The 19915-nt window shown below is 40.4% G+C and overlaps 1 protein-coding gene across 1 annotated transcript in view; it reads right to left on the bottom strand.

Annotated features, from left to right (window-relative positions):
- LOC136866974 (arrestin domain-containing protein 2) overlaps positions 1 to 17982 on the bottom strand; it is a 61556-nt gene extending 43574 nt beyond the window's left edge. Inside the window, exon 1 of the mRNA XM_067144066.2 lies at positions 17838 to 17982. Within this exon, the coding sequence (XP_067000167.2) occupies positions 17838 to 17982 (145 nt within the window). The remainder of the gene's footprint in view (positions 1 to 17837) is intronic.
- Between the last annotated feature and the right edge of the window lie 1933 nt (positions 17983 to 19915).

Below are 19915 nucleotides of genomic sequence, written 5' to 3'. Positions count from 1 at the left end.
TGACAGGTATGTTCTGGAATTAGGTAGTATGTTTCGATCTTTATTTCATGACAAACACACTGCGTGGGTTGGTTCTTTAACGTTGATTGAGAAATGAATTAACATGGTTCAGCATGATAGTACGAAGTTCACTCCATTAGAGGTTCATTTTGGCAGCAATCCAAGGAATGAGCTGGCAAAAGTATTAGGTATTACACAGGAACCTCAGCGGGACTCTCAGATATATGTCAGATTAGCGGGAGAGAATTTGATTAAAGCGGCTGAGAAGCGTAGCAAACAGAAGAAACTTCAGGTGTTAGACGAATTTCAGGTAGGAGATTCTGTTCTGTTACGTGTTCCCATGCTCTCGTCCAGTGAAGAGAAGGTGACGAAGAAATTCTTTTTGTTGTATCAGGGCCCATTCCAGATTCATTGTCGGGTTGGTCCTTGTACATACAGATTGAAAGATGGTAATCGTGTCATGTTGGACACGTATAATATTCGCTCTCTGAGACGATATATTTCTGCGAATTAAGTGTAATGTCTCCCAGATGTTGTTTTGACAACATTCAATGTACGTGAGTTAGAAAACGTGAATTCATGTATAGGTTGTGAACCTAGACCTGACACCATTGTAGAAGCCATGAGTAAGTTATGATTTTGTTTTGAAACTGCAGAAGGAAATTAATGCAATAATTTTCTAAGTGTATACATTTTTTTTTGCAATGAAAACAAGAAATTGCTTGCGGCCATCTAAGAGAGGTAATCCACGTGTGATTACGTGTGTGTGTGGTGTATATACACTGACTGACAGTGACAATGCAACACCAAGGAGGAGTGGTTCGAAAGGGATGAAAGTTGGGGAAAAAACAGAGACGGCACGGATGAATAATTGATGTTTATTTCAAACCGATATGCAGGTTACACAATGCGCACGGCATCGACTCAGTAGGATGTAGGACCACCGCGAGCGGCGATGCACGCAGAAACACGTCGAGGTACAGAGTCAATAAGAGTGCGGATGGTGTCCTGAGGGATGGTTCTACATTCTCTGTCAACCATTTGCCACAGTTGGTCGTCCGTACGAGGCTGGGGCAGAGTTTGCAAACGGCGTCCAATGATATCCCACACGTGTTCGATTGGTGAGAGATCCGGAGAGTACGCTGGCCACGGAAGCATCTGTACACCTCGTAGAGCCGGTTGGGAGATGCGAGCAGTGTGTGGGCGGGCATTATCCTGCTGAAACAGAGCATTGGGCAGCCCCTGAAGGTACGGGAGTGCCACCGGCCGCAGCACATGCTGCACGTAGCGGTGCGCATTTAACGTGCCTTGAATACGCACTAGAGGTGACGTGGAATCATACGCAATAGCGCCCCAAACCATGATGCCGCGTTGTCTAGCGGTAGGGCGCTCCACAGTTACTGCCGGATTTGACCTTTCTCCACGCCGACGCCAAACTCGTCTGCGGTGACTATCACTGACAGAACAGAAGCGTGACTCATCGGAGAACACGACGTTCCGCCATTCCCTCATCCAAGTCGCTCTAGCCCGGCACCATGCCAGGCGTGCACGCCTATGCTGTGCAGTAAATTGTAGTCTTCTGAGCGGACGACGGGAGTGCAGGCCTCCTTCAACCAATCGACGGGAAATTGTTCTGGTCGATATTGGAAGAGCCAGGGTGTCTTGCACATGCTGAAGAATGGCGGTTGACGTGGCGTGCGGGGCTGCCACCGCTTGGCGGCGGATGCGCCGATCCTCGCGTGCTGACGTCACTCGGGCTGCGCCTGAACCCCTCGCACGTGCCACATGTCCCTGCGCCAAAAATCTTCGCCACAGGCGCTGCACCGTGGACACATCCCTATGGGTATCGGCTGCGATTTGACGAAGCGACCAACCTGCCCTTCTCAGCCCGATCACCATACCCCTCGTAAAGTCGTCTGTCTGCTGGAAATGCCTCCGTTGACGGCGGCCTGGCATTCTTAGCTATACACGTGTCCTGTGGCACACGACAACACGTTCTACAATAACTGTCGGCTGAGAAATCACGGTACGAAGTGGGCCATTCGCCAACGCCGTGTCCGATTTATCGTTCGCTACGTGCGCAGCACAGCGTCGCATTTCACATCATGAGCATACCTCAGTGACGTCAGTCTACCCTGCAATTGGCATAAAGTTCTGACCACTCCTTCTTGGTGTTGCATTTGCTCTGCCAGTCAGTGTATATAATATAACCTGGAACTGCCGAACACTTTGATGGTGAAGTGCAAAAATAGTGTTATTTACCTGTTGTAAATATTATGAGTGTTGCTGACAAACTTTCGCAAGGAAATTGGCAGGAATTATTACTAATGTTATCTGGTATCGTTGAAACAGACACTCTACAGTGAGATACAAGATTTGATTATGTATGTTTTTTATTAAGTGTTTGTCAGATGTAATGATGTGTATATCAGCCGTTTTGGTGTAGTGTGTTATTTTCATATATGTTACATCTGTAAATAACAGGAGGGCGTATGTAACCGTCCAGCTTCTCCAGCCCTACTAATTTAATATAATATCATTTTACGCGATATCATTTGATATCAAGTTTATCTGCCATCGGCAATTATTTGTAATAACATATTTATTCAACGTCAATCATTTGTAATCAAGGCTTTTTGGAATCATATTGTATATATGATAACATCGTTTTATTATTTAAATTATTATATTATGTAGGATAAGAATTCATTATGTTGTAAATACGGTCAATATGTTGAGACATAGTTGTTTTCATTTCATCTCATGTTTGTGTATACGGAGGGTAATTCTTGAAGCTTGGGATTTTGCGTGAGTCATGGGTTTATTTTATGACCAAGGCTAGTAAACAGCGACCCGTGCGCGAGGCTTGCAAGCTGGTCAGCTATATCATCGCCACGCCTTCTGGACTTGTCGAGGAATAAGAGAAGGGGAGTTGATGCTTCGATCTATCGAATCAGATACTTCGTTATATATGAGTTTTGAGATTGAACTGTTACCAAGTGTGGGGGTGAGCCCGGATATATACTGATTCTCAACACGAGAACGGGACCTTACGACCTTACAACCTTACAACCTAACTACGTGTACTCCATCACTAGTACTTCTACTGTGAGCATCTGCTTTGTACGACGTGATTTGATTTTTTGATACAGTGTGTGGTCGCTCCGCGACATACTTATTTTTGTACAATGTATTATCACTTCGATACAGTACTTAGTTGCGGTAATGTTATCGGATCTGCGTGAGACGAAACAAGCTTACGGCTTGTGTTATATTCAGTAAATATTCTGGACGAAGAACTATGTTTAGTTCGAGTCTACGGAAATTGGGTACATGTCTGTACCGTATAAATAGTATAGCTCAGTTGGATTGAGATTTCTACTAATATGGAAAAATTCATATCTCTGAATTTTCTCCTCATACGATCAACGCTGATCAGTTTTTATAAGTGTAGGGCCAATGTCTAATTTAAAGACTAGGCAAATAGGGAGTGCTAGTCCAGATAGCCCGTACCATATCAGAGAAGGAAGGAAGGATGTCCATGGAGCAAAGTCTACATCGAGAAGGAGAGAACGAGTAACCACGGAAACCAGATGACTTCAACGGAAGCTGCAATTGGTGAGCTTCAATTAGATAAAGCAAGCAATAGTAAATTCAGTAAATTAAATTCTAAATTCCTCCACGCTTTAAGGAAACTTTTCCGATTCATCTCATTTTTTTGTATAATAAATTAATTTGTATTTTATATTGCGTTAATTTTCTTTCTTAAGCGATACTTAATGGTTAATTATTTAAAATCCTACCCCTGTGATTTCAGTATAAGTCTCTATGCTAGTAAATATAAATTTTGGTTTACAGTTTTGTTTAAAACTGTAACCATGGCGCCCAAACATTACATAGAGAAATGGGGAACCATGGAATGTTAATTGTTTCTATTTGCGTGGCAATTTGCGGGCAAGCCACAAATAGTTTATTTAATATTCATGTGTCCCAAGATAATAACTTTCATCTCCCCAAGTGTTTTGACGATGTGGAACAGTTACAACATCATAAGTAGGCCAGTTGAAAAGAGACCTGACGCGGAGGAAAATGTAAAGCAAGCCCAGGCATGCATGAAGAAGTAAGCAATGAGACGACTTAATAAATTAAGGCACAAAAGATTCCGAAAACCTTTGGAAGTTGGAGCTTTATTTCTTGTAAGGAAACCGGCTATATCAAATCCCACTGCGAAATTCTACTCTAAGTTCGCCCATGTACGCACTTGACCATTCAGGATTATTGTAGTATTGGATAATAACGCATATAAAATACAGAGCTTAGATTCTAATAATGTTTTCCATTTTTAACGCCTCCAATCTGAAATGGTATCACATTCCTATCGTCAATGAAGAAGAAGAGATCAACGTCATACGGAACGACGAAGAAGCTAATGAGGAATGGGATAAATATGCGTCGAGGGACCAATAATGTGATGAATAACATGAGTAGTTCAGAGAAGGTCGGAAGAATAAGGAATGATGCTATATTTTAAATAACTATGCGAAGGATTATGAAAATTATGCTTATAATCGATCGTGAGTTATTTGAAAAATAGTGATATTTTATAAAGAATAATTTCATTAATAAGAGGAAAATGTTGCGATGGAGTTATGCACACATATGAAATTTCTCCTGTCATACGAAATTTCATTTTTGAGTAAGGGGGAATAAAACATTCCAATTACTGTGGATTAAAGTTAGGAGAACACTGGAAGCTTATGATAACGCAAAATTAATGAAATCATACGCCCAGTCGTTGTACGTCCAGTCATCAGACGTCCAAGTACGACAGTAGAGGGAATAACTCGCTCAGCGTAACAAATAATAGATTGCAAATAGTAGGTGCCGGCGAATTCATGCTTAGAACACTATGGTACTTTATTAGGTGACCGTCGGTAATAAAATGTCCTAGAAGGACGAGATAATATTGATTAAGTATTGTATTTTTTCAGCGGAAGATAAACAGACGTCAATAGATAGCATGGAACCTTAATGACAGAAATGTATAACGGAGGTCATGGAATGTGTTGAATCAAACGGGCCAAACTAAATTCGTATACAGTGGTCATACATTGTCTATCTGTTACGATATAATTCGAGAATCGAGACACATGTTGAGATAGTCGATTAGTACATCAAGTCATGAAGGCGACGGATTGTGAAATATGTTCCTTTGCCAAGATGAACGATTTCAAGAGCGTCATGTGTCAAGGAAGTTATGCAGTAAATGTCAAAATTATCTGGAAGCCAGATTACAGGCCGAAGCATTCGGAAGATGTACTAAATGCAAACCAACTTTTATTATTGTGTTGTAGAGGTGTATTTTGTTTTGAGAAAACAATAGGGACAATAAATTCTTCTAAAAGGGTAATCATACGTATCGCACACGACTGGAAAGAAGCAAGATCGTAGTCAATTTTTAACTGTAAAGAATTATAATACGAACAACACGAATTGTTAATAGTAAAAGGGAAAAGATATATCTATTCTCTAAAAAATAAAGCGAGTGTTAATTCAGTATATTGGAAATATCATTTGCGTGTATGACATTGTACTAATTGTTTATTTCAAGCTTCAGGTACTACGATGTCAACATGTATGAAGAGTATTGATTCAATGACATCCCACTATAAAATAATGAGGCACTAAGAAAATAAGCGGTCCCAAAAGGGCCGGAAAATGTTGTCATGGATGCCAAATAATGAAAGCTAAGATCCGAGAGATGGGAGACGTCATCTTCCCGAAGCCACCAGTTCGATAAGTACCCAAATATAAATGAATGTCGCCTATTCTTTTATGTAGATGCTTAATGTAGTGTAGAATTAATTTTACGGTGTCAAAAATGTGACATGTAAAAGGCAAAACGACTTGAATGATACCGTATAATCGTCGATCATTATCCCATAACGAACAGGAAATGTTGTGTGTTCATCGTGAATAGTCCACGGAAATTATAATATTTCGTCTGTTATGTATTTAAGTTCAGGAGGTTAATTGTAGGCATAATGCAGGAGATTTTTAATCATGATTGCTGGATTTTCTCGATAAGATGAGATCATTATAAACGAATTACGGTCTGTGATTTATTATGTTGAAATGTTTAATTTGGAGGTGATCATAATATAAGTGATTTGCGCGTAAGCTAGAGTCATCCAATAGAGGTTTTACGTCATATAGGTGATTTTTGCGGATAAGATGACGGTGTTATTACATTAAATGATGAATTCGGAATATGCTTGAATAAGGTAATCTTCGAGAATAACGTGTTTGAGTATTCGGAGAATGAATTGAAAATTTATTGAGCATGATATGCATATAAGTAAGAAGGGTTTTGTATAGGATCGTCGAGATAAAGTAAATAGTTAATTTGTTGTTTGTTGTATAGAAATTCATTGGGGTTGTGCATTAAATAGTGTGATGCAGTCTTCGAAATAACCCGATGATATGTTTATTGAGGTGAATTGTAGTTCGTCATGCGTGTGAATTTAATGGTGGTAATAAAACTTTGTGTACTTAAGCATGAATGCAATTTTATGATAGGGTTTTCGAAGAATACTAGAATTGATTATGTGATAGTCGTCAAAAACGCGATAACCTGAAAGTTGATGTGAAGGAATTACACACGGATGTGAAGGGATGAACTAGAATCTTCAGTAGTAAATGACACCATTTAAATGAAAATTCGCATATGAGATGTGTAGATATTGTTCCGAGTTATGCATAGCTTGATTTTCCTCCTAATAATATTCTTTTGGTAGATCAGGGATTTGCTAGTGAGCATTGACTGCAGATTTTTCAGGACTGTTCGTGGAGTACCAGGGATTTTACAGTCATCGGACGTTGGAATTATTATCATTACTGATGTCGTTATTTTCAGGAAGTTGTTGTTATCCAGATGGAGCTGTTGCATTATTTTGAAGGAGGTTGTTTTTCTAACTTGTTACGTAACTTTAGTGTTTAAATGGATCATAATGTAGTCCTATTTATTAATCGCATTTTGGTACAAGTAACAACATTGATAACATATTACTGGAGAATCCAAGTTGTTTTTCTATTTAGATTTTCTGAAATAGGCGATGACTTTAAAGATAACAGAATACTGAAAGACACGAATTTTGGAGTTAGTGAATACGAGTGCTAAAGAATACAATTTCTTTAATTTAATTTTAATAACCTAAGGAAAATTTCTGTGTATAATGAATTTACAATGGAATTAAGCCTTCAGCGTCTAGAATGTTGGTTTATTTTTGTTATTTCATTGAGATTTAGAGATTGATAGCAAAGCCAACATGTTTTAATTTTATTTGTGAATGGAATTTAATGTGAAGGCATGTGATAGAAAATAAACGTTTAGGGACTTTGAACAATTATATTCAGTCATGATAGTTATGTTAAAATAGACATCCATTTATGTTGTTTTCCGTTCCACTGTAGTTATGTTTTTCCAAGATATGATTTTATTAGTGGTTCATGTTTGTGGCTTACTGTAGTCACGTCCTAGTTCGTGAACCATGGGCAACGGCTGAGTGGCCTAGTAAGTGGTCCTGAGTGTCGGGATACCAGTTGCTATGGAATGGGAGTGGGCACCTCGGTCATATTCTGAGTCGTGGCCCTCCTTGTGCTCAGGCGGCTAAGACTACACAATTCACCGGTGGTCCATAACCCGTTAGAGGAGAGATCCTCACTTGGACTATGTGCAAGTAGGGTAGCATCCTGCTTCATGAATTTACCGAGCTCAGAAAACTTTAAGCAAGCCTCGGACCTATGGGAGTAATGGAGTCCCATTCCCATTTGACAGGCGAGGGACTCCTTGGAAACAACTTGGCGAACGAAATGGAATTCGATAGGGAGCTATCGATATTAATGGGGCTTATGGAAGAAAGAAGGTAGAACTGGCTGAGTCAGCAAAGAGGATGCATCTGGATGTGCTAGGAGTAAGTGATATTCGGGTAAGGGGAGATAACGAGGAAGAGATAGGAGATTATAAAGTGTACTTGACGGGTGTTAGAAAGGGAAGGGCAGAGTCTGGGGTAGGGCTCTTTATCAGGAATACCATTGCACGCAACATAGTTTCTGTTAGGCACGTAAATGAGCGAATGATGTGGGTAGATTTGTCAGTTGGAGGAATTAAGACAAGAATTGTGTCCGTGTATTCACCATGTGAGGGTGCAGATGAGGATGAAGTTGACAAGTTTTATGAAGCATTGAGTGACATCGTGGTCAGGGTCAACAACAAGGTTAGAATAGTGCTAATGGGCGATTTCAATGCGAGAGTTGGGAATAGAACTGAAGGATATGAAAGGATGATTGGTAAATGTGGGGAAGATATGGAAGCTGATGGGAATGGGAAGCGTTTGCTGGACTTCTGTGCTAGTATGGGTTTAGCTGTTACGAATACATTCTTCAAGCATAAGACTATTCACCGCTACACATGGGAGGCTAGGGGTACCAGATCCATAATAGACTATATCTTAACAGATTTTGAATTCAGGAAATCTGTTAGGAATGTACGAGTTTTTCGATGATACAAACCACTATCTGATCTGTAGTGAACTAAGTATCTCTAGGCCTAGGGTAGAGAAAGTGAAATCAGTCTGCAAACGAATAAGGGTAGAAAATCTCCAGGACGAGGAAATTAGACAGAAGTACATGGATATGATTAGTGAGAAGTTTCGAACAGTAGACAGTAAGCAAGTTCAGGATATAGAAAGTGAATGGGTGGCATACAGGGATGCTGTAGTAGAAACATCAAGGGAATGCCGAGGAACAACTGTGTGTAAAGATGGGAAAAGGCGAACATCTTGGTGGAATGATGAAGTGAGAGCAGCCTGTAAACGTAAAAAGAAGGCTTATCAGAAATGGCTCCAAACACGGGCCGAGGCAGACAGGGATTTGTACGTAGATGAAAGAAACAGAGCCAAACAAATAGTTGTTGAATCCAAAAAGAAGTCTTGGGAAGATTTTGGTAATAACCTGGAAAGGCTAGGTCAAGCAGCAGGGAAACCTTTCGGGACATTAATAAAGAATCTTAAGAAGGGAGGGAAAAATTCAATGAACAGTGTTTTGAGTAATTCAGATGAACTAATAGTAGATCCCAGGGAATCAATGGAGAGGTGGCGAGAATATTTTGAACATCTTCTCAATGTAAAAGGAAATCATCATGGTGGTGTTGCAAACAGCCGAGCTCATGGGGAGGAGGAAAATGATGTTGGTGAAATTATCCTTGAGGAAGTGGAAAGGATAGTAAATAAACTCCATTGTCATAAGGCAGCAGGAATAGATGAAATTAGACCTGAAGTGGTGAAGTATAGTGGGAAGGCAGGGATGAAATGGCTCCATAGAGTAGTAAAATTAGCGTGGAGTGTTGGTAAGGTACCTTCAGATTGGACAAAAGCAGTAATTGCACCTATCTATAAGCAAGGGAACAGGAAGGATTGCAACAACTATCGAGGTATCTCATTGATTAGTATACCAGGCAAAGTATTCACTGGCATGTTGGGAGGGAGGGTGCGATCAGTTGTTGAGAGGAAGTCGGATGAAAACCATTGTTGTTTCAGACCACAGAGGGGTCAGATTTTCAGTATGCGGCAGGTAATTGAAAAATGCTACGAGAGGAATAGGCAGTTGTGTTTATGTTTCGTAGATATAGAGAAAGCATATGACAGGGTACCGACGGAAAAGATGTTCACTATACTGGGGGACTATGGAATTAAAGGTAGATTATTAAAATCAATCAAAGGCATTTATGTTGACAATTGGGCTTCAGTGAGAATTGATGGTAGAATGAGTTCTTGGTTCAGGGTATTTACAGGAGTTAGACAAGGCTGTAATCTTTCACCTTTGCTGTTCGTAGTTTACATGGATCATCTGACGAAAGGTATAAAATGGCAGGGAGGGATTCAGTTAGGTGGAAATGTAGTAAGCAGTTTGGCCTATGCTGACGACTTGGTCTTAATGGCAGACTGTGCCGAAAGCCTGCAGTCTAATAGCTTGGAACTTGAAAATAGGTGCAATGAGTATGGTATGATAATTAGCCTCTCGAAGACTAAATTGATGTCAGTAGGTAAGAAATTCAACAGAATTGAATGTCAGATTGGTGATACAAAGCTAGAACAGGTCGATAATTTCAAGTATTTTGGTTGTGTGTGTGGTTCATGTTTGTGGGTTACTGTAGTCACGTCCTAGTTCGTGAACCGTGGGCAACGGCTGAGTGGCCTAGTAAGTGGTCCTGAGAGTCGGGATACCAGTTGCTATGGAATGGGAGTGGGCATCTCGGACATATTCTGAGTCGTGGCCCTCCTTGTGCTCAGGCGGCCAGGACTACACAATTCACCGGTGGTCCATAACCCGTTAGAGGAGAGATCCTCACTTGGACTATGTGCAAGTAGGGTAGCATCCTGCTTCATGAATTTACCGAGCTCAGAACACTTTAAGCAAGCCTCGGACCTATGGGAGTAATGGAGTCCCACTCCCATTTGACAGGCGAGGGACTCCTTGGAAACAACTTGGCGAACGAAATGGAATTCGATGGGGAGCTATCAATATTAATGGGGCTTATGGAAGAAAGAAGGTAGAACTTGCTGAGTCAGCAAAGAGGATGCATCTGGATGTGCTAGGAGTAAGTGATATTCGGGTAAGGGGAGATAAGGAGGAAGAGATAGGAGATTATAAAGTGTACTTGACGGGTGTTAGAAAGGGAAGGGCAGAGTCTGGGGTAGGACTCTTTATCAGGAATACCATTGCACGCAACATAGTTTCTGTTAGGCACGTAAGTGAGCGAATGATGTGGGTAGATTTGTCAGTGGGAGGAATTAGGACAAGAATTGTGTCCGTGTATTCACCATGTGAGGGTGCAGATGAGGATGAAGTTGACAAGTTTTATGAAGCATTGAGTGACATCGTGGTCACGGTCAACAACAAGGATAGAATAGTGCTAATGGGCGATTTCAATGCGAGAGTTGGGAATAGAACTGAAGGATACGAAAGGGTGATTGGTAAATGTGGGGAAGATATGGAAGCTAATGGGAATGGGAAGCGTTTGCTGGACTTCTGTGCTAGTATGGGTTTAGCTGTTACAAATACATTCTTCAAGCATAAGGCTATTCACCGCTACACATGGGAGGCTAGGGGTACCAGATCCATAATAGACTATATCTTAACAGACTTTGAATTCAGGAAATCTTTTAGGAATGTACGAGTTTTGCGGGGATTTTTCGATGATACAGACCATTATCTGATCTGTAGTGAACTAAGTATCTCTAGGCCTAGGGTAGAGAAAGTGAAATCTGTCTGCAAACGAATAAGGGTAGAAAATCTCCAGGATGAGGAAATTAGACAGAAGTACATGGATATAATTAGTGAGAAGTTTCGAACAGTGGACAGTAAGCAGGTTCAGGATATAGAAAGTGAATGGGTGGCATACAGGGATGCTGTAGTAGAAACAGCAAGGGGATGCCTAGGAACAACTGTGTGTAAAGATGGGAAAAGGCGAACATCTTGGTGGAATGAAGAAGTGAGAGCAGCCTGTAAACGTAAAAAGAAGGCTTATCAGAAATCGCTCCAAACAAGGGCTGAGGCAGACAGGGATTTGTACGTAGATGAAGGAAACAGAGCGAAACAAATAGTTGTTGAATCCAAAAAGAAGTCGTGGGAAGATTCTGGCAATAACCTGGAAAGGCTAGGTCAAGCAGCAGGGAAACCTTTCTGGACAGTAATAAAGAATCTTAGGAAGGGAGGAAAAAGGAAATGAACAGTGTTTTGAGTAATTCAGGTGAACTTATAACAGATCCCAGAGAATCACTGGAGAGGTGGAGGGAATATTTTGCACATCTTCTCAATGTAAAAGGAAATCATCACGGTGGTGTTGCAAACAGTCAAGCTCATGGGGAGGAGGAAAATGATGTTGGTGAAATTATGCTTGAGGAAGTGGAAAGGATAGTAAATAAACTCCATTGTCATAAGGCAGCAGGAATAGATGAAATTAGACCTGAAATGGTGAAGTATAGTGGGAAGGCAGGGATGAAATGGCTTCATAGAGTAGTCGAATTAGCGTGGAGTGTTGGTAAGGTACCTTCAGATTGGACAAAAGCAGTAATTGCACCTATCTATAAGCAAGGGAACAGGAAGGATTGCAACAACTATCGAGGTATCTCATTGATTAGTATACCAGGCAAAGTATTCACAGGCATCTTGGAAGGGAGGGTGCGATCAGTCGTTGAGAGGAAGTTGGATGAAAACCAGTGTGGTTTCAGACCACAGAGAGGCTGTCAGGGTCAGATTTTCAGTATGCGGCAGGTAATTGAAAAATGCTACGAGAGGAATAGGCAGTTGTGTTTATGTTTCGTAGATCTAGAGAAAGCATATGACAGGGTACCTAGGGAAAAGATGTTCGCTATACTGGGGGACTATGGAATTAAAGGTAGATTATTAAAATCAATCAAAGGCATTTATGTTGACAATTGGGCTTCAGTGAGAATTGATGGTAGAATGAGTTCTTGGTTCAGGGTACTTACAGGAGTTAGACAAGGCTGTAATCTTTCACCTTTGCTGTTTGTAGTTTACATGGATCATATGCTGAAAGATATAAAATGGCAGGGAGGGATTCAGTTAGGTGGAAATGTAGTAAGCAGCCTGGCCTATGCTGACGACTTGGTCTTAATGGCAGACTGTGCCGAAAGCCTGCAGTCTAACATCTTGGAACTTGAAAATAGGTGCAATGAGTTTGGTATGAAAATTAGCCTCTCGAAGACTAAATTGATGTCAGTAGGTAAGAAATCCAACAGAATTGAATGTCAGATTGGTGATACAAAGCTAGAACAGGTCGATAATTTCAAGTATTTAGGTTTTGTGTTTTCCCAGGATGGTAATATAGTAAGTGAGATTGAATCAAGTTGTAGTAAAGCTAATGCAGTGAGCTCGCAGTTGCGATCAGCAGTATTCTGTAAGAAGGAAGTCAGCTCCCAGACAAAACTATCTTTACATCGGTCTGTTTTCGGACCAACTTTGCTTTATGGGAGCGAAAGCTGGGTGGACTCAGGATATCTTATTCATAAGTTAGAAGTAACAGACATGAAAGTAGCAAGAATGATTGCTGGTACAAACAGGTGGGAACAATGGCAGGAGGGAACTCGGAATGAGGAGATAAAGGCTAATTTAGGATTGAACTCGATGGATTCAGCTGTACGCATAAACCGGCTTCGGTGGTGGGGTCATGTGAGGCGAATGGAGGAGGATAGGTTACCTAGGAGAATAATGGACTCTGTTATGGAGGGTAAGAGAAGTAGAGGGAGACCAAGACGACGATGGTTAGACTCTGTTTCTAACGATTTAAAGATAAGAGGTATAGAACTAAATGAGGCCACAACACTAGTTGCAAATCGAGGATTGTGGCGACGTTTAGTAAATTCTCAGAGGCTTGCAGACTGAACGCTGAAAGGCATAACAGTCTATAATGATAATGTATGTATGTATGTATGTATGGTTGTGTGTTCTCCCAGGATGGTAATATAGTAAGTGAGATTGAATCAAGGTGTCGTAAAGCTAATGCAGTGAGCTCGCAGTTGCGATCAGCAGTATTCTGTAAGAAGGAAGTCAGCTCCCAGACTAAACTATCTTTACATCGGTCTGTTTTCCGACCAACTTTTCTTTACGGGAGCGAAAGCTGGGTGGACTCAGGATAACTTATTCATAAGTTAGAAGTAACAGACATGAAAGTAGCGAGAATGATTGCTGGTACAAACAGGTGGGAACAATGTCAGGAGGGTACTCGGAATGAGGAGATAAAGGCTAATTTAGGAATGAACTCGATGGATGATGCTGTACGCATAAACCGGCTTCAGTGGTGGGGTCATGTGAGGCGAATGGAGGAGGATAGGTTACCTAGGAGACTCTGTTATGAAGTGTAAGAGAACTAGAGGTAGACCAAGACGACGATGGTTAGATTCGGTTTCTAACGATTTAAAGATAAGAGGTATAGAACTAAATGAGGCCAGAACACTAGTTGCAAATCGAGGATTGTGGCGACGTTTAGTAAATTCACAGAGGCTTGCAGACTGAACGCTGAAAGGCATAACAGTCTATAATGATAATGTATGTATGTATGTATGTATGTATGTATGTATGTATGTATGATTTTATTAAAACGGAACATCCTTGCAAGAAACGAATTATTTTTCTATTTCTCATTAGTAGGTTAAGTTTAGTACCTTAGTATAGTCTAGACCAGACTCTACGAACTTGCACGTCCCTTGAGTGGAGTTCCTTGCATCTCCGCATGACACCAGCTGAGGCATATCATCAACGATTTTGAACCCTAAATCAGAATACCTGAAAGGTCACAATACACACATACATACATACATACATACATACATACATACATACATACATACATACATACATACATACATACATACATACAGACAGACAGACAGACAGACAGACAGACAGACAGACAGACAGACAGACAGACAGACAGACAGACAGACAGACAGACAGAGAGACAGAAATTACGGGAGAAAAGTGCATTTCCTTTTTCCTGTGGCATGACCGATACAGAAATACCATTCTTTTCCAATTCTGAGCAATGCACAGACAAAACTCTTATTTTATATATATAGATGGAGTAGCGAAATGCTAATTAAAAAAGTAAATGAACGAGTAATGTAGAAAAATCATCTAATGACAGAATTAGTGGGAGAAAATTAAAAACTAGGAAACAACTGTAGAACACACCAATTAACAATAGAACATGAAGGCAAATGAAGAGAACGAGGAAAATTAAAGATTGAAAAGGAAACGAAGAGAAGAGAGGAACTTATAGCTAGGCACAGTAAGATAAATATAGTGTACCAGGAACTGTTTTAGCCAAATACATTATTTTAATGTTGCCGGAATATTTGGGAAAGAACGGTAGTAACATGTGTTCATGTGCCCGACATCTTATGTGAACTCGATACGAAGTTTCTCGTAGCAAGCAGGACACGTCACAAGCGATGAACCAGCGTGTGACGTCAGTGCCACGTTTTTTATGCCTTTCTCTCGAATGTACTAGAATAAAAATGTACTAACTTCTTAACCGATGAAGATACATAAATGAGACATACCTCGTAGTGTAGCTAGTGTTCTGAAGGCAGACGTATGTAAATCTCAACAAATTCCATCAAGGCGTTCAAGAGATAACAATCGAGAAAAAACCACATTCCTTCTCGTGACGTGGCGAGTAACCTTGGCCTTACGGAATAAAAGCCGAGCACCCAGCCGAAGCAAACCAGTTCCGATTCTTCGCTCACAACCGGCTCGTCAGTCTGCTGCTCGCGACAAGTGAAATCTAACTCAGTGTTTATTCTACAGGAACGTCATAATAATTCTATAATTTTCGACAGCAAGTTGACACTTAGTTCATATGAACACCAGGGAGTAACCTATGAATTGTTGGACTTACAATTCGTCAGGGTCATTTGAACTTCGGAAATTAATGTCTTGTAATATTTCGCCAATATGGAAACTTATAAAATATCTCGATTCCGTGTGAATGACTTTAACAAACTTGAAGCTAGTACGACTACTTTAAATTTTAATGACCATGAACTGTTTCAACTTAGAATATTGTGAGTGTAGGTTTGCAACACATTAACTATTATGAATAATATGAAGGTCTAAAACCCCTTTAACTTGTGCATAAAGACTATTTACTAATTTTCATAACAGACTGTACCATCTGAAACCAATTCGTGTGAATAGACTGTTTAATGAACTGTAAGTACGCCGTAATACATTACTCATACTTCGTAATTCAGTGACATTGTGAATTATAGGATTAGTACACGAATACTTAAGGAAATGTGACGGTGAAAAGGATCATTACGATATATTACGAGAGAGAGCTATTTATTTATTTCTTAACTGTGAAAGTTAGTCATGATAAACTGTGCTTCGAATGACAGTTGTTTCTGACAAAACGAAGATCGAATTTAGTTTCAAGTGTTTTATATATGAGTATAAATAGTTTGAGAATTTCACGATAAGGAATTATAAAATTTACTTTGTTTAACTGACGTTGTAAACATACTCTGAAATCACAAATAATAATAATAATAGAAATGACTTTACGATTTTGTTAAAGTGGAATATTAACTTACTTTCAACATGCTTTATTGTTTTACATCAAGGAAATCATGATGGACATAACTGGTTGAAAAGAACATTCTCGTTTGGATTTTTATACGATCAACATATTTTTTCGATATTTTGTTGTAGGAATTAGAACATTTTTTCCAATAAACATCCTTGATCACTACAATTCAGCGATATAATAAGGTAACTTTTCATAGATTGAATAAATGGAAGAAAGTTATGATATTTATTATTTCGCCTTGCGATCCTTCCTCTCTGTACCCACTCCTAAGGACTAAGCACCCCTTAGAAAGATCTCATGTTCTTTGAAAACAATTTTTCCTGGTACAATATATATGACTCGTAAATAACTGTATAGTACAGTAACTTATAAATAAAAACTATATATACAATATAAGGAAGTTGAAAAGGATTTGAGAGATCTTAAGATTACTGAACTCATGTTAAAGAATGGTACATCCAAAACCGTGACCAAAGACAAAACTAAGAGGTTCCAAGTTAAGAACAACACCAGAAAACCAATTCAGATATCAGAGGAGGAAAGGAGGAGGAGATCAGTTAGAATAAAGAACTATTGGGAGAAGAAAAGAGCACAAAGATGGGTGATTCGAAATGAATAATAATACAATAGAGGGGAGAGCAGTGAGGAGAGAAAAAAGGAAAATGAAGGAAATGAGCTACGTTGAGTTAAGGAACAATCGATTAAAGAGGGCATACGAAGAAAACGGATCCAAGTTTCTGCCAGAAGATAACGAGCTAAGGAGGGTTGGAATGCGGATAAATAAAGTTCTGCCAACAAGAGGGAGGCAGGAATACGGAATATGAAGGGGATGGATTTATCCTGGTTTTGCGAGTAGGGACATGTAGGGAGAAGAATTTTGCAGGTTCAGGAGAACAAAATAAAAAATTAATAGCGTTACATAGGGATCTAAGGTCGGCTACTTTTCTCCGAGCAGATAACGGGCAAAGGTTTAACTTATCTAGTATCTGACTGCCGCTCGAGTTTCGACAATCAGATACTCTGGCTCTAACAGCGGTACAGAAGCATGACTCCCCACGGTCAATGTGATTCAGAGTTGTGGGTGGAGAGGTAAACCAAAAGGGAGACAGAAATTCGGTAACCGGTAGGATGCTTGGTACATACTAAGCTCTGAAGTGTTTCTTTTTTAGATTGATAGAGCTATCAAATGCTCAGAATTTGGACCCTTTCCGGGTTCTGTATCCCTTCAGCTTTCGGCACAACTGAGGAGATTATTTCATTGCATGTTTGTCGTAGTATGAGGACCTCTACGTTGTCTGTTGAGAAATGTTTTCAACGTTAAAATGTAACAGGTCCAACAAATGAAGATATCGACAAGAGAAAGACAAGGGTAAAGTAGGACTTAAAAATGAAAGGCTCCCTACGTCCCGCAAACCTATTACCGTAGGGTCGGAAGAGAACAAGAGTTGACCAAGCGAGGTCAGACAGGAATGATGGATGGAAGTAAGGAGCCTGGCACAAGAACGTGGAAGCAATACTCAGACTCAGCTATAGACACCTTGGTCAGCAACCCATGTTCCCATCCCACTTTCAGTCACTTCTTACGAAAGACAGGCGATACCGAGTATATATTATACAATCTCCCACCACAGAGGTACATGGTTATGAAGGTAAGAATACTTACTTGGCTGGCCAAACAAGTAGAGCTCCGTGTCCAGATAAACTTCACTGCCGTCGAAGATGTCGTGTTTGTCACGAAACTTCCCCTTCTCAACTCTCGTCCCGCCGCTCTCACGGATATGGACATGAGCCTCGCCCCGCACCTTCATCCGTATTCCTGAGGGAATGATAACAAGCCTTTCAAACTGTATGGACTGAAGGTAGACAAGTTGTGATATTTAGTTATTTTGTTCGTATATGATGATTAGTTGGGCTTAATGTACAGACAGTAATATTAAAACAATATTTATACATACTGACCTCAAGTTTACAATAAAATAATAATAATGTTGTTGGCTTTAGCTCCCACTAACTACTTTTACGGTTTTCGGAGACGCCTAACTGCCGCAATTTAGTCCCGCAGGAGTTCTTTTACGTGCCAGTAAATCTACCATCACGAGGACGGCGTATTTGAGCAACTTCAAATTCTACCGGAATCACTCAGGATTGAACCTGCGAATTTGGGGTCAGAAAGCCTGCGTCTCAACCGTCTGAGCCACTCAGCCCAGTCAAAGAACCTACTTAGACACTAAGTGGAGCTGTGTGAAGACCCTCAAATTCTATGTAATCCATACTTTGTTGTTAGTTACCTCAGTCAATGCTTGACGATATCCGTCATCCCCATTGCCGCATCTACCTTGATTTGGCTTGGTGTCCTCTGCTGACGTCTGGTTTGATCAGGCACGTCAAGGTCACAAGTTGACTGATAATAGGGAAGCTGTTACGGGCATTAGTACAGGACGAAATCAGATAACGCACGTGTACATTACACGTCCATAACTACGGTACTCCACCAATATATGTACATATTGTACCGGGAATACGCGTACATCAAGTATTTCTCGAGGTAAATGTAAGTCAGACACGCAACAAATGAACATCTCACTATGGATCGCCTCAGCGCCTGTTTCTATGTCTGACAGGGGCTGCTTATTCTACCCCGAGAGTATCAGCCGCTACAAGTTGGATCATGGCCAAAGCTAAATTGCGTCATACATTCTAGAACCGTCCATAGAAGAAAAAATGAACAATTTTGTAATATTTATCGTAGCAAAATTAAAACTACTTTACTGTGATCGCCACATCTCAAAAGTCTCCTGGCGTGAAGTTTAAGAAAATCCCTCAAAGGAATAAAAAGTTATTTTACTTTAAAGGAATCGGGTCATGAAGATGACATGTGGCTTGGACAGGTATAAAAGGCCTCGCTTCGGCCAGAAGCAAAGTGGGTGGCGGTTGGTCCGTGGTCCGACAGCTCTGACCGGCCAACCGGGCAGTGGAACGGTGGCCACTGCTCTACCGTGGCTCTACGCCACTGTATTCGGGAGACGGTACAGGGCTGGACCTCAAAGGTGGCCCCAACTGTCGGCTGTCCTGAGAATATTTCTCCGTGCTTTTCCATTCTCCTGCACTAAGGCGAATGCCGGGATAGTTCCCAGTATAGGCCACGGCCACCAACCCCCTCACCTTCCCCGAGCATCTCCTTCATCGTAAAAAATCTCCCGGCCTGAGAGACGGCGTCACCGTCTAAGAGGCCCCCTGCCCCCTCAGGAAGGGAATGAAAACATTTTACTAGCAGGTTACTAGTAGTAGCCAGTGTAGTGAGTAGTAACAACTGATGGTTCGCCCAGTTGGAACCTGTCGCGGGACACGCCGAGAAATCAATCAATCAATCAATCAATCAATCAATCAATCAATCAATCAATCAATCAATCAATCAATCAATCAATCAATCAATCAATCAATCAATCAATCAATCAATCAATCAATCAATCAATCAATCAATCAATCAATCAATCAATCAATCAATCAATCAATCAATCAATCAATCAATCAATCAATCAATCAATCAATCAATCAATCAATCAATCAATCAATCAATCAATCAATCAATCAATTTACTGTTATTTCATTCTCCCTTTACAGGAGTGGGCCGTCAGCTCTACGAGGAACTCTAAGGCAATTCATACCTGGTTTTATTTATATTTGTTATATTTTTGTGGATGTTGTATGATATGTCACACATTTTCATACTTGTAAAGAAAT

This window comes from Anabrus simplex, chromosome 3 (genome assembly GCF_040414725.1).
Source record: "Anabrus simplex isolate iqAnaSimp1 chromosome 3, ASM4041472v1, whole genome shotgun sequence".
Lineage (NCBI taxonomy): Eukaryota > Metazoa > Arthropoda > Insecta > Orthoptera > Tettigoniidae > Anabrus > Anabrus simplex.
Note: the sequence above shows the minus strand (reverse complement) of the source record. Positions and strands in the feature narration are given on the sequence as shown.